The sequence below is a fragment of the Sinohyriopsis cumingii genome, chromosome 6 (genome assembly GCF_028554795.1).
Source record: "Sinohyriopsis cumingii isolate HCF-2022 chromosome 6, ASM2855479v2, whole genome shotgun sequence".
Taxonomy (NCBI): domain Eukaryota; kingdom Metazoa; phylum Mollusca; class Bivalvia; order Unionida; family Unionidae; genus Sinohyriopsis; species Sinohyriopsis cumingii.
The window spans coordinates 11,051,595-11,066,884 of record NC_142966.1 but is presented as its reverse complement, the minus strand read 5'-3'; the positions used below and the strand labels follow the sequence as shown (position 1 = coordinate 11,066,884).

General features: G+C 32.9%; 1 protein-coding gene across 1 annotated transcript in view; it reads right to left on the bottom strand.

The window, feature by feature from the left end:
- The window catches only part of LOC149796368 (uncharacterized), a 287,440-nt gene that overhangs the window by 207,315 nt on the left and 64,835 nt on the right, over positions 1 to 15,290 (bottom strand). The window contains exons 10-13 of the mRNA XM_089961040.1: positions 14,970 to 15,098; positions 13,608 to 13,712; positions 8,049 to 8,219; positions 2,329 to 2,429 (exon numbers count right to left, since the gene is read on the bottom strand). Of these exons, the coding sequence (XP_089817166.1) occupies positions 2,329 to 2,429; positions 8,049 to 8,219; positions 13,608 to 13,712; positions 14,970 to 15,098 (506 nt within the window). The remainder of the gene's footprint in view (positions 1 to 2,328; positions 2,430 to 8,048; positions 8,220 to 13,607; positions 13,713 to 14,969; positions 15,099 to 15,290) is intronic.

Below are 15,290 nucleotides of genomic sequence, written 5' to 3'. Positions count from 1 at the left end.
AACATGTACTGTGTCTAATCATGCTTACATAAGTGATGTTATAGGTAAATACTTGACATGTACTGTGTCTAATCATGCTTACATAAGTGATGTTATAGGTAAATACTTGACATGTAATGTGTCTAATCATGCTTACATAAGTGATGTTATAGGTAAATACTTAACATGTACTGTGTCTAATCATGCTTACAGAGGTGAGACTATAGGTAAATACTTAACATGTACTGTGTCTAATCATGCTTACGTAGGTGATGTTATAGGTAAATACTTGACATGTAATGTGTCTAATCATGCTTACATAGGTGATGTTATAGGTAAATACTTAACATGTACTGTGTCTAATCATGCTTACATAGGTGATGTTATAGGTAAATACTTGACATGTACTGTGTCTAATCATGCTTACGTAGGTGATGTTATAGGTAAATACTTGACATGTAATGTGTCTAATCATGCTTACATAGGTGATGTTATAGGTAAATACTTAACATGTACTGTGTCTAATCATGCTTACATAAGTGATGTTATAGGTAAATACTTGACATGTACTGTGTCTAATCATGCTTACATAGGTGATGTTATAGGTAAATACTTGACATGTACTGTGTCTAATCATGCTTACAGAGGTGAGACTATAGGTAAATACTTAACATGTACTGTGTCTAATCATGCTTACGTAGGTGATGTTATAGGTAAATACTTGACATGTAATTTGTCTAATCATGCTTACATAGGTGATGTTATAGGTAAATACTTAACATGTACTGTGTCTAATCATGCTTACATAGGTGATGTTATAGGTAAATACTTAACATGTACTGTGTCTAATCATGCTTACGTAGGTGATGTTATAGGTAAATACTTGACATGTAATGTGTCTAATCATGCTTACATAGGTGATGTTATAGGTAAATACTTAACATGTACTGTGTCTAATCATGCTTACATAAGTGATGTTATAGGTAAATACTTGACATGTAATGTGTCTAATCATGCTTACATAGGTGATGTTATAGGTAAATACTTGACATGTAATGTGTCTAATCATGCTTACAGAGGTGAGACTATAGGTAAATACTTGACATGTACTGTGACTAATCATGCTTACATAAGTGATGTTATAGGTAAATACTTGACATGTACTGTGTCTAATCATGCTTACAGAGGTGATATTATAGGTAAATACTTGACATGTACTGTGTCTAATCATGCTTACATAAGTGATGTTATAGGTAAATACTTGACATGTACTGTGTCTAATCATGCTTACATAGGTGATGTTATAGGTAAATACTTGACATGTAATGTGTCTAATCATGCTTACAGAGGTGAGACTATAGGTAAATACTTGACATGTACTGTGACTAATCATGCTTACATAAGTGATGTTATAGGTAAATACTTGACATGTACTGTGTCTAATCATGCTTACAGAGGTGATATAGGTAAATACTTGACATGTACTGTGTCTAATCATGCTTACATAGGTGATGTTATAGGTAAATACTTGACATGTACTGTGACTAATCATGCTTACATAGGTGATGTTATAGGTAAATACTTGACATGTAATGTGTCTAATCATGCTTACAGAGGTGAGACTATAGGTAAATACTTGACATGTACTGTGTCTAATCATGCTTACATAAGTGATGTTATAGGTAAATACTTGACATGTACTGTGTCTAATCATGCTTACATAAGTGATGTTATAGGTAAATACTTGACATGTACTGTGACTAATCATGCTTACATAGGTGATGTTATAGGTAAATACTTGACATGTAATGTGTCTAATCATGCTTACATAGGTGATGTTATAGGTAAATACTTGACATGTACTGTGTCTAATCATGCTTACATAGGTGATGTTATAGGTAAATACTTGACATGTACTGTGACTAATCATGCTTACATAGGTGATGTTATAGGTAAATACTTGACATGTACTGTGTCTAATCATGCTTACATAGGTGATGTTATAGGTAAATACTTGACATGTACTGTGTCTAATCATGCTTACATAGGTGATGTTATAGGTAAATACTTGACATGTACTGTGACTAATCATGCTTACATAGGTGATGTTATAGGTAAATACTTGACATGTACTGTGTCTAATCATGCTTACATAGGTGATATTATAGGTAAATACTTGACATGTACTTTGTCTAATCATGCTTACATAGGTGATGTTATAGGTAAATACTTGACATGTACTGTGTCTAATCATGCTTACATAAGTGATGTTATAGGTAAATACTTAACATGTACTGTGTCTAATCATGCTTACATAGGTGATGTTATAGGTGAATACTTGAGACATACCCACTGTGCTCCTGGCTGAGTACCATCCACCCACAACAGCTGTTGTTTCCTTTGATCATACCGAAGACCAATCCAGGATGTAACTGTCTGACTCTGCGTAACTGCAATAAAATTGTACAAATGTATTTAGTTTTTATTGTTGTTGGTTTAATGCCATACTGAAGACCAATCCAGGATGTAACAGTCTGACTCTGTGTAACTGCAATAAAATTGTACAAATGTATTTAGTTTTTATTGCTGTTGGTTTAATGCCATTTTTCAGCACACAATAGGTTGTACATGGCAGTCAGTGAAACTGGTGGAGGAAGAACATGGTACAAACCACCAACCTACAGGAAGCTACTGCAAGCTTTCTCACATGCCCACAATCAGCTGAGCCTGAGACTTGAATACATGCAGACAGACGGCAGTGATTGGTAAAGGTGAACACTTAATACCACTCAGCCACCTGGGGCCTAATTTATTTAGTAATCAACCAATACATGCACAAACAATACAGCTGTTTCATGCATAGTATCAGAAAATCAAATGTCAAAAATTCAGAAACTTTAAATCTTCATGATACAGCCCTTAAATTTTGTTTATTATGATGATGTATTTGAAAAGAAATTCATTCAAATAGAAGTACTCATTACACACTCTAGTGTGAAAAGTGCTTTTAAAATTTGAATATCAACTGAATTATTGAAAATTACAGACCAAAAAGAGCTTGGTATTATCAACGTCTATGAATTCATAAAAATTACATTGGTATAAAAAGCATGGACAACTATGATCCACTTTGAGAACCAAATGTATGATGCATGTCAAAATAATGGTTCTTTGGAATTAACAAATGAAATTGAAATTTTCCTTTAATTATACAAAACTTAAGAGTGACACTATAAGTTTGATTATTTTTTTTTGGCTTCTTCCATCTGTTAAATTATTTTGATTTTATTGATCGAAAACAACCACATGTACAAAGAGATTTTTATATGACACCATGTTGTAAGGCAATATTTAATACCTGAAACCAGTCCATCAACTTTTCTTATTTCTTTACCTAGGGACTACCAGCTGTAGCCTTGTTTGTGTGTCTGTCTCTGTATGTGTTTGTGTGTGTGTATAAGTGGGCAGGTGGGAGGGTTATACAGTCAAGACCCACCAAGTTGACTAACAGATATAGAATATATAATAACCCTAACTTTTGATAACTCTGAAAGTTCATTGAATTTGTGTCAGATTCAAACGTTTGCTTATTTATATTAAAAGTAAATGTCTGAAAAGTTTCATCATTTTGAACATCCAATATTCATACAATATAAATATTATAAAATGTCTTGGTGATAACCCCTTCTTCGAGTGACCATCCAATATTCATACAATACAATTATTATAAAATGTCTTGGTGAAAACCCCATCTTCGAATGATCATCCATTCAAGTGGAGTAGCAATAATAAGATTTTCTAGATGGTGGCCATGTTGGATGTCAGACTGGCATTCATTTTAGGCCACCTACATGTCATAAGAAATATTTTCATGAAAAAGCCATGTAGATATCACTGTTTATTTCAAGATAGCTGCTGTGGTGGCTATGTTTGATGTCAAGTTGGCACCATTTTCATTGTAGAACATCTGCAAATCATAAGTTCTCTATTTAATGAGATCCCCATGTTAGCATGAAAATCCATTTTTGCAAAAGTAGTGATAACAAGACTTTTAAGATGGCACCATGGCAGCCATATTAGATATCACCATGGCAGCCATGGCAGATATCAGATAAGCCTCAATTTCTTATTTGAACTATCTACAAATCATAAAAATTCTTAAAGTGAAAATCCAATGTTGATATGATCATCCATTCAGGAGAAATAGTAATAACAAGATTTTTTCAAGATGGTCACCATAGGTGATTTGTTGGACATCAAACTAGACCATCCTCTAACAGGACCATTAAGTAGTGATAAGAAGTCTTTAAGGGAAACCCCTATGTCAATAGGACAGTCCATTAAGTAGTGATAAGAAGTCTTTTAGTGAAACTCCCATGTCAATAGGACAGTCCATTAAGTAGTGATAAGAAGTCTTTTAGTGAAACCCCTATGTCAATAGGACAGTCCATTAAGTAGTGATAAGAAGTCTTTAAGGGAAACCCCCATGTCAAAAGGACAGTCCATTAAGTAGTGATAAGAAGTCTTTAAGGGAAACCCCTATGTCAATAGGACAGTCCATTAAGTAGTGATAAGAAGTCTTTAAGGGAAACCCCTATGTCAATAGGACAGTCCATTAAGTAGTGATAAGAAGTCTTTTAGTGAAACCCCCATGTCAATAGGACAGTCCATTAAGTAGTGATAAGAAGTCTTTTAGTGAAACCCCCATGTCAGTAGGGCAGTCCATTAAGTAGTGATGAACAGCAAGAACAGGATTTTCAAGATGGTCATCATGGTGGTCATTCTTAATGTCCAATTTTTATTTAGGACCATTTACATTTCAAAAGATGTCTTTTAGTTCAAGGAGTATTAGCAATAACAAGATTTTCACAACAGCCACAATGGTGGCCATGTTGGATGTCAAATCAGCCCCACTTTTATTTGGTGCAATTAACAATTCATAACAAGACATAGTGAAAATCCCATGTTGATGTTACTGGCCATTCAGAAATATTAGTGATAACAAAATTGTCAGGTTTTAGATGTGTTGTAAAATATATATGTTCTCATCTTTACATATAAAATCCAGACTAGAAGCCTTTTAGCATTAATATCTCCACAGTTTACAATATCCCCAAAAGACTTGTGTTCAAAAACAATTTGTCAACCACTTCAAAAATGTCATACTCAGCTTTAAGTACATAGGATGAAGTTGGAGGCTTGAACCACTGGTAATTAGTGTTTAATATATATATATATATATATATATATATATATATATATATATATATATATATATATATATATATATATATATATATATATATATATATATATATATATATATATATATATATATATATATATATATATATATATATGCTTATTGATAGAATAACTATACCATAACAGTACCTACCATTACTACAATGTCTCTACATACAGAACTACCCATGCCACAACAGTACCTACCATTACTATAATGTCTCTACATATAGAACTACCCATGCCACAATGGCACCTACAGTTACCACAATGTCTCTGCATACAGAACTACCTATGCCACAACAGTACCTACCATTACTATAATGTCAATACATACAGAACTACTCATGCCACAATGGCACCTACAGTTACCACAATGTCTCTATATATAGAAATACCTATGCCACAATGATACCTACCATTACCAGAAGGTCTCTACATATAGAAAAGCCATTCATATTTATATAAGTATTGCAGTACATGAAGTCTCAGCTAAGAAACACTAGATGTGGCATATGCAACTTCCTTCAGAGTTCAACAGACTGGGCAGCAATTCTTAAATGTACCTATATGATATAAATGTACCCATATGATATAAATGTACCCATATGATATATATGTACCCATATGATATAAATGTACCCATATGATACATATGTACCATATGATATAAATGTACCCTTATGATATAAATGTACCCATATGATATAAATGTACCCATATAATTTATATGTACCCATATGATATAAATTTACCCATATGATATATATGTACTCATATGATATAAATGTACCCATATGATATAAATGTACCCAGATGATTTAAATGTACCCATGTGATATAAATGTACCTATATGATATATATGTACCCATATGATATAAATGTACCCATATGATATATATGTACCCATATGATATAAATGTACCCATATGATATAAATGTACCCATATGATATATATGTAACTGGATAAAACATGTCATGGACCAGATGCTGTCCATGGGCATTAGATTGCACATGTCTTTACTAAATCATAGTTTCTAATCTTATCCCAAAAAAATATACCTTCAACTGTATTCACATTATTCAATGTTCCACTCACTTTTCTGACTGAATGCCTGGTACTCTTTAGTGCACATCACATATACTTCTATTGATAATTACTATCAACACATTGATATATAAATTTTATCACTGACATAGGACTCTTTAGTCTCATGTCTAATTACTAAGGCATCAGGAAAACTTTAAACCCAAAATAATAAAACAACAATTATTAGAATTCTACTTATTCAGCACATAAACCGACTTTATGCTGACAACTGTTGAGACCTCAATGATCCTTTGACACAAGATAAATTAGCAGATCAATGGTCTCTTGGCAGTACACGAAAGGTGCCTACATCACAGTAACTGAGATATGCATATTGGTTCAGCCTGAATGCTTGCTGAAATCGCACTCCACAGACATATTCAATTTTACATTTGGCTAATATGGTGGCTTTAAATCCAAATATTGGAGTGATATATACCAGATTAACATCAAAGTCCGAAATAAAACACTCCTTATTTGTCTTTGCACTTTCTTTTTATTTGGATCCAAATGTAGTGTTCTGGACCCATGTGACTGCTGTCACCCATCTGCATTCATTAGTATAAAAAAAAACTAGTAGTTTCGCTCAGTCGTTTTCCATGTCATAGTACAAAATAGTTCATTTAAAAACACTTTCAAGGAACCATCATTTAAATCTATTAATGGTTTTCAGCAGTTTATGGGCGTAAATGAAGTTGCAAAGCTTTCGATGTTTATGCGCTTGTTTGCAAAAACTACATGCTGTTGCATGTAAGGAAGGTACCTCCTACTTCACAATTGCACATATCCATGAATACTGCATTTCAACTTCATTTATAATTACATTACACTGTGACCTTCTCTTAAAAGACCCTCCATGACAGTCCACTTCTGTTATAAGGCCACTTTTCTCAAAATAGTATATTTTAATCACTGACCCCTCATGACAGCTTAACTTCTTTGTAAGGCCATCTTTTCACTGTAGACAGGATGGTCTTATGAATATGGGGTCCACTTTATATCATTAATTTATTGACTTTAATTTATGATTTAGATCCCATGTCTGTAAGTACTAAATTATTTTATATTTATAAATGTGTAGAACAACACAAATTATAACTGTGTTACATATGCAACAGCCATAGCCTTCCTATCCCCACAACTGTAAAACAAAATTTTAGTCTATCTTGCTTTTTCACATCATCTATTATGCTGAAGTCTATATTAATGGATCCAATCACCTACAAGGTATCAAGGGAGATTACCTTTACACTTGGGAAAGTTTTAACACAAATTCTGTCCAAAGAATTATCTCCCATATATATATATATATATATATATATATATATATATATATATATATATATATATATATATATATATATATATATATATATATATATATATATATATATATATATCTATATATATATATCTATATATATATATATATGTATATATATATATATATATATATATATATATATATATATATATATATATATATATATATATATATATATATATATATATATATATATATATATATATATGTTAATCACTGCATTAAAAAATTATGTTAAATGAAGTAATTAGCACAAGGCTTAATTACTAATATATGATAAACTATATTATGTTTGCACAGGTTCTTCTTAGTGCTGAAATAACAAAATTATATTGCTACACATATTGAAAAAACTTGTCATAAAGAGTGAATTACAAACTGAAAGGGTCAATGAGTACAAGTTACTAACCTGTTACAAAGGACATTTCATATGGATCTGCAATTATCACCATGTTTCCACCCGTCGCAACACAGTAATCATAGGAATCGGGCCAATCCTTGAGACTCTGATTCTGTGTCGGTCCAAAATAGTAACAGTGATCCCTGAACAGAAGCCAGTTGGGGTCACAGTGGAAATTAACTGAAAATTAAATGAACATATACTTAATTTTAAAATTATAAAATTAAATAAAAAATTTAACAAAATCTTAAAATGACAAAATAAACATTTAACCAATTTTAAAATTGCAAGAGGCCTCAGCAGGCATGACATTATTCAAGTATTCAACCTGTATTTGTCAAACATTTTGTTTCTCATCTTCTCAGAAAGTGGATAAAAATACAAATGAGTGAAAAAAAAAAAAAACAAGAAGAGAGAGTCAGATTTAGTCAGCCATATACCTTGTCATGCCAAAATCTTTGTTTAGAAACAGAAGGATTTATTGAAGAGTTCACATTTGCAAAGTATACAGGAAAGTCATAAGCACCATTAAGAATGTTATTAATATTTATAATTTGATGGGAATATCTTGAGAAAATTTTGATTTTATGCCAATGAACTGAAAATGTATGATGGATGAATAGATTGACAGAGTGCTAACAATGACATGTGGAAGCTGATGATTTCATGATAGCAAAAGGTGTGTGTGTGTGTGTGTGTGTGTGTGTGTCTGTGTTGATCAAAAACATAAATGGCAATTACTTTTTTATTTCTGTAGGTGGGGATGAGGTTAAGGTCAAAGGTCACATTTACAGTACATCTAATAAGACCATAATGGTTTCTGCACATTAAGTTAAATTTAAGACCACATAACTTGACCAAAAGTCCAGTTTATTGAGACCAATTATACCCTACTGGTGTCTGCTATATACAGGGTTATTAAACAAAGAGTGGTCATAATGTCATTCATAATACTTTTATCAGCATTTGTAAGGGTATGATTGTGTGTTATACTTTTCAAATATAGACAGCATAATTGGTAGATACATATTTCTGTGTCTTTCTTCCAGTTTCTGTAATGGTCAGTTTAAAACACAATAAACCTATGCTATGAAATTTTATGCAAACATTTAATGTCAGGTTTTTAAGTATGGAACATTCAAACCTAAACCTCCATATTTGCCACAAATTAAATACAAGCTTAGCATGGGATAATTGTTTGGTTTTGTTGATGCAAACATCTATTAAAACAGGACCAAAAAGCCAAACTTGATAGTGATTCAGATATCCAATATACCATATCTGAATGATTCAGATATCCAATATACACCATATCTGAGTGATTCAGATATCCAATATACCATATCTGAGTGATTCAGATATCCAATATACCTTTATCTGAGTGATTCAGATATCCAATATACCTTATCTGAGTGATTCAGATATCCAATATACACCATATCTGAGTGATTCAGATATCCAGTATACCATATCTGAGTGATTCAGATATCCAATATACCTTATCTGAGTGATTCAGATATCCAATACACCATATCTGAGTGATTCAGATATCCAATATACCATATCTGAGTGATTCAGATATCCAATGTACCATATCTGAGTGATTCTGATATCAAATATACCTGTCATATTTGCATCCAAAAGATGTCACTATGACTTACTTTGTTTCAATTGTTGAAGGTGCAAGTTGGGGCTTTTTTTGTTACACAAAATGGGTTTTCAGAATCAATAATATGCCTCAAATAACTTTGAACATATAGGTAATTTTACTAACATACCAACCCTAAAACAGGTAATTTTACTAACATACCAACCCTAAAACAGCTAATTTTACTAACTTATTTATAATTTTCATTTGCAGTCAATCCACATTTGCATTTTTTCTGCATCAGTCATTTTGTTCTTTGTTTATGGTCCCAGAAATGCATTCCAATTTTGTATTTATTGCTTCCATCCAGTTTTCTTTCTTGGTAGCTTGTTCAGAACAGAATGAGGTACATTTAGCAAAGTCCAGTTTTCCATTTTGAGATTGTTAAACAGCGAGAACTGTACCTGTGGCATCTTGTTTTATTAAAAGTTTGCTTTAATGAAATGGGAAATGCATAAATGCCAATGTCAGCAAGTAATTAATTTATAACAAAATTAAAATGTAGTTGCTACTGCAAAAAATGTACTTGTTGAGTATTTATCAGCAATATTTTACATGTTTCATTTCATTTAAATCAAAATTGTACAGAGACAAACACCATTGATGATGTTGTCAGATGAACAGTATTGAATTTTATGACTGCCACAACAAGTTGTTGTTGTTGTTGTTGTAGGGTTTAACGCCATTTTTCAGCACAAGATGGGATATACATGGCGGCCAGTATAATTGGTGGAGGAAGAACCCTGGAAAACCCTGGGAAGAACCACTGACCAACGAGAAGCTACTGGCAGGCTTTCTCACGTACCCACATTAGCCAAGCCTGAGACTCGACCTCACACAGACAGAGGTGAGATGACAGTGATCTGTAACGGTGAGCGCTTTAGACCACTCGGCTACTCGGGGACCCGCCACAACAAGAACATTGACGTAGTGTATAAGATGTAAAAAGTTCTTGCACTGTAACAAATTGGATCCCAAATTATCATGTGAAATGGTTTTCAACCAAAGAAATTAATCAGCTGTTTGAAAATAAATAGTTTTCAAATTTATATATTTTGTCTATCATTCATCATTCTGCATTCTTCAATTAGCATTTTCAGTCTCCATTTTGCTAAACATGTATTTATCATTTTGTTCGCAATTATCTGTGTTTGTGTTCACTCTGCATTCCATTTGCATTAATTCTGCATTCCATTTGAATTCATTTTGCATTTCATTTGCATTCATTCTGCATTCTGTTTGCATTCATTCTGCTTTCCATTAAATGCATTCATTCTGCATTCATTGTGCATTCCATTTGCATTCATTCTGCATTCTGTTTGCATTCCATCTGCATTCTGTCTGCATTCATTCTGCATTCCATTTACAATCATTCTGCATTGCATTTACAATCATTCTGCATTCCATTTACAATCATTCTGCATTCCATTTACAATCATTCTGCATTCCATTTACAATTATTTTGCATTCCATTTGCATTCATTCTGTATTCTATTTGCATTCATTCTGCATTCTGCTTGTATACTGTTTCAATAATCTGTACTTGAGCACTGTGCAGTGCATATAATTTACCTAGAGTAAGGATTGGGATATATATATATTACTTGTCTGGATGCATTTACACCTCTCCCTCAATAACTTGTGCACAACGTGGTCCACAAATATAGAACGTACTATAAGCGAGGTACGAGTCACCGAGGGACCTTCAAAAATGGGAAATAATCGCTTTGACATCGAGAAAACCGGGGGGGGGGGGGGGGGGGGGGAAGCGGCATTATGGAACTGGGCTTTTAATTGACTAAATCCTCATTTTACAATCATGTCAATAATAATTTTTAATAATGCGCTTTTTCTAATGAAGTTGTTCGTTATTCTGTTTAAATAACATTTATTTTCAAAATGTCCAACATATGAAAGATCATTGCAACTGGTTTCAACAACCATCACATGTTCGCAAAAAAAATCTGTGCATTACATCACTGCTTTTTGTTTTCTTGATGAGTCTGGTTCTCATAGAGGTGTTTAATATTATCCTGCTGAATCAGGAGTCCCTAGAGCAGGAAACTAGACTAACCTTTTGATACGCCGGCAAACAAGATTCCTTTTTTAAAAAAAATGTGACATTTATTTCGTGTGACAATCATCTACATCGAAACTCAATTTTTGTATTGTTCAATTAGTAAAATATTGATGTCGTGATTTCATTGGAAGTAATAATGAAACTTCTTATCATCCTTGAGGATATATCTAAGTGTCAGTTCAAGAATTCTATGAAACTCGCTTGCCGACAATGCAACGTATCTGTGAAATCAAGCTCTTTATTTTATAAAGTATTCATTTTGCTTGGCTGCCTTGTTATGATTGATCACAGTTATGAAAGAGTCAGTTAATTTGAGGTAGTTTATGTAACATACACAATAACATTTATAAGTGTTCTATTCATCAAATGAAGTGAGTTCACCCGACATACGACCGGGGCTGCTAGATTTTAAGTTTGTTGGATTTTCGTTCCTTTTAACTTTTATTCCACTTCATTTATTTGATTCAAAAGATATAATTAACATGATAATACAAAGGAGACAAGCTTTTAATTCAGTGCATCAATACAACAAGTAATTCTGGAAGTCAGTTATCGAAACACGGTTGGCACTTAATTAGGTTCTCAGAGAAATGCTCGCAGACATAGCTGTTATGGTAGATTGACCCATTTCACGTTTGATTTCAAGAGGGCACATTGCATTTATGATGAATACACTTAAAAGGAACTAAAAGATAGAACTAGAACACAAATTTAAATTGATAATGTTTCTAAATTTAATTTGCCTTTATTAAAGTACTGCCTCCACTCAGAGTAAGTGACATTTTCATTGATCAAAATTTGCTTACATATCGTTAATTGCGGTGTACTAGGAATGTAGTTTGGAACAAAATGTAAAAAATAGTATGACCTATTTTTAAATTTGATATTTCACAGTGTTAATTAAAATTTCCAGGTCCTATCTACCGTTTTCGACAATAAAACAAGTGATACTTTGAAGTTTCCGTTACCAATTACAAAATGGGATCCACACCTGACCCCACGTTATAAGCGGGTTCGCGAGTTATCAGGGTGCGAGTTATTGAGGGAGTGGTGTAATCTGCCAATATACAATTTACATAGAGGATGGGTTGAGTTATAAGGCTATATTTAACCTACATGGAGCAGGCATATGGTTATATGACTGTATGTAATTTACCTAGTGTGTATGTGATTTGTATTATTGATATAGCTTTAAAAAAATTTCAGTCATATTGATACAATATCTACAGTGTGGCAGTTTACAGTGATGCATAGCACTGGGACATCATGCAACAGACATGTAGCATCATGTTCCACCCAGTCACATTATCCTGACACCAGGCCGGCCAGTCCTAACACTAACCTCTTAATGCTGACCGACTAGCGAGGCAGCTGTTAGTACCATTTTTGTAAGTCTTTGGTATGACTCAGCCGGAGTTCAAAAACCCGCAACCTCTCACATCAGTGGTGGTAATTTATCTAGAGTAATGTATATTATTTACCTGGTAGTATACAATTAACCTGGAGCAGGCATTGGCTAATGCAGGTGTACATAATTTATCTGGAGCAAAGGTTGGATTTTAAGACTGTACATAATTTACTTTTGAAGGTGTTGGGATAAAAGGTATGAAGCTATATACAACTGTATATAATTTACCTGACTGTATACAATTTACCTGACTGTATATAATTTACCTGACTGTATACAATTTACCTGACTGCATATAATTTACCTGACTGTATACAATTTACCTGACTGTATACAGTTTACCTGACTGTATATAATTTACCTGACTATATATAATTTGACTGCATATAATTTACTAGAAGATGTTGGATAATACAGGTGTATATAATTTACCTGGAGCAGGGGTTGGGTTATAAGGCTGATCAGTGACATGCATCTCACAAATAAAACTGTTGGCATTGAAACAGTATGCATTTGACCACTTGGCATCACGGACACCTGGCAATAAAAACTAACTAAATGGACTGAATGACAAATAAATAAAGCTTAAGAGAAAAACAATGTAACAATATGTTTACAATGAAGACAGAAAAGAGAGAAAAGTACAATACTATTTAATACCATAGTACTTAATACTGCTTGTTTACTAGTTTCACAACCATTATTAAAATTTAATTATTTGATCTATATTTATGTTCTATATAAATAAACATGAAAGTTACTGCTATTATGAAGCTCAAGTGCTTGAAATTTGGGGCTCAGACTGCCACACAATATAAATCGAAACCACATAAATTATCAATAATGAAATAATAATGAAATACACAATGCCAAAAAACGATTGACTATTGAGCCAGAAGATTATATTAATGGACAGTAACAAAATTCGTTATTGTTCATGAAGTGTGATCCATAAAATTATCCGCATCTCTCCATGTACATACTTATACACATACATATAATATATACACACACATATACCTACATACATATCTACAAAACACCTATATATGCAACATCATAAAAAATTGAATGCCTACACTCGAATAAATACACCTACATATATAGGGGAGGTTGTGTCGGGGCGGCGGTGGGAGTTAAACTTAAAATTTCACACCAAATATTTTCAGAATCTAGGATTGCGTCACTGCCCCTCTGCTGTTCAGTTGAAAGTGATGCTAATTATCATTCAGTAAATGTGCGCCGTTGCAAGCCCTGACTAATGATTGGCCAGTGAAATCCATGTGACCACTACGGGGCAATTCAATTGGCCCTTCCAGGCTATACTCACAGTCATAACAGAGTAAGGTAAAAGGTAGACCCAACCTCATCACACCAATGTACTTACGCAGGCATAAGTAGTTTTAATACCATAGTACTTAATACTGCTTGTTTACTAATTTCACAACCATTATTAAAATTTAATTATTTGATCTATATTTATATTCCTGATACATTAAGAAAACAAAATATAAATGAAAACTATAGTAAGCTGTCTGTATAAAATTTAGTAAAGTTAAAATGTTTAGGATATCCACTGGAAAAGTAATCATGGCACTCAAAGAACACAACAAGAGTTTTAACATGTAATATCTACAAAAACCCGATGTGTAAAATAGTGCCTTGTAGTACAACCTTGATTTATTCAAAATACCAGGGAAAATAAAAATAATGATAAAAACAGCCATTTAATGAAATTCCAGATTGAAATAAAATGTTGGCAATTGGAAAATATCCTAACTTCACATGTTTTACCTGTTGTTATAAGACCACAATCAAACCTCTTGTCATCAGTCTGTGGGTAATTGGTGTCCCAGTTTTCATAACCTCCGCCAACCACAGCCCGCCCATCTATCCACTGTAGAACTTCTGACTGGTTGACATCTGGAGTAAAGGACAGGGTGGACATCAGAACAAGATGAAGCAAGATATCAGATTTAACTTTTTTTTCTGAATACAATGAATATCCATTCTTCCTTTAAAATTTAATCTGCATCATGTTGACTACCAAAGTAGGAAGAATTGTCAGAGATGTCAACTGAATTTACAAGAATTTATATTTTGTATCTGCCAGTT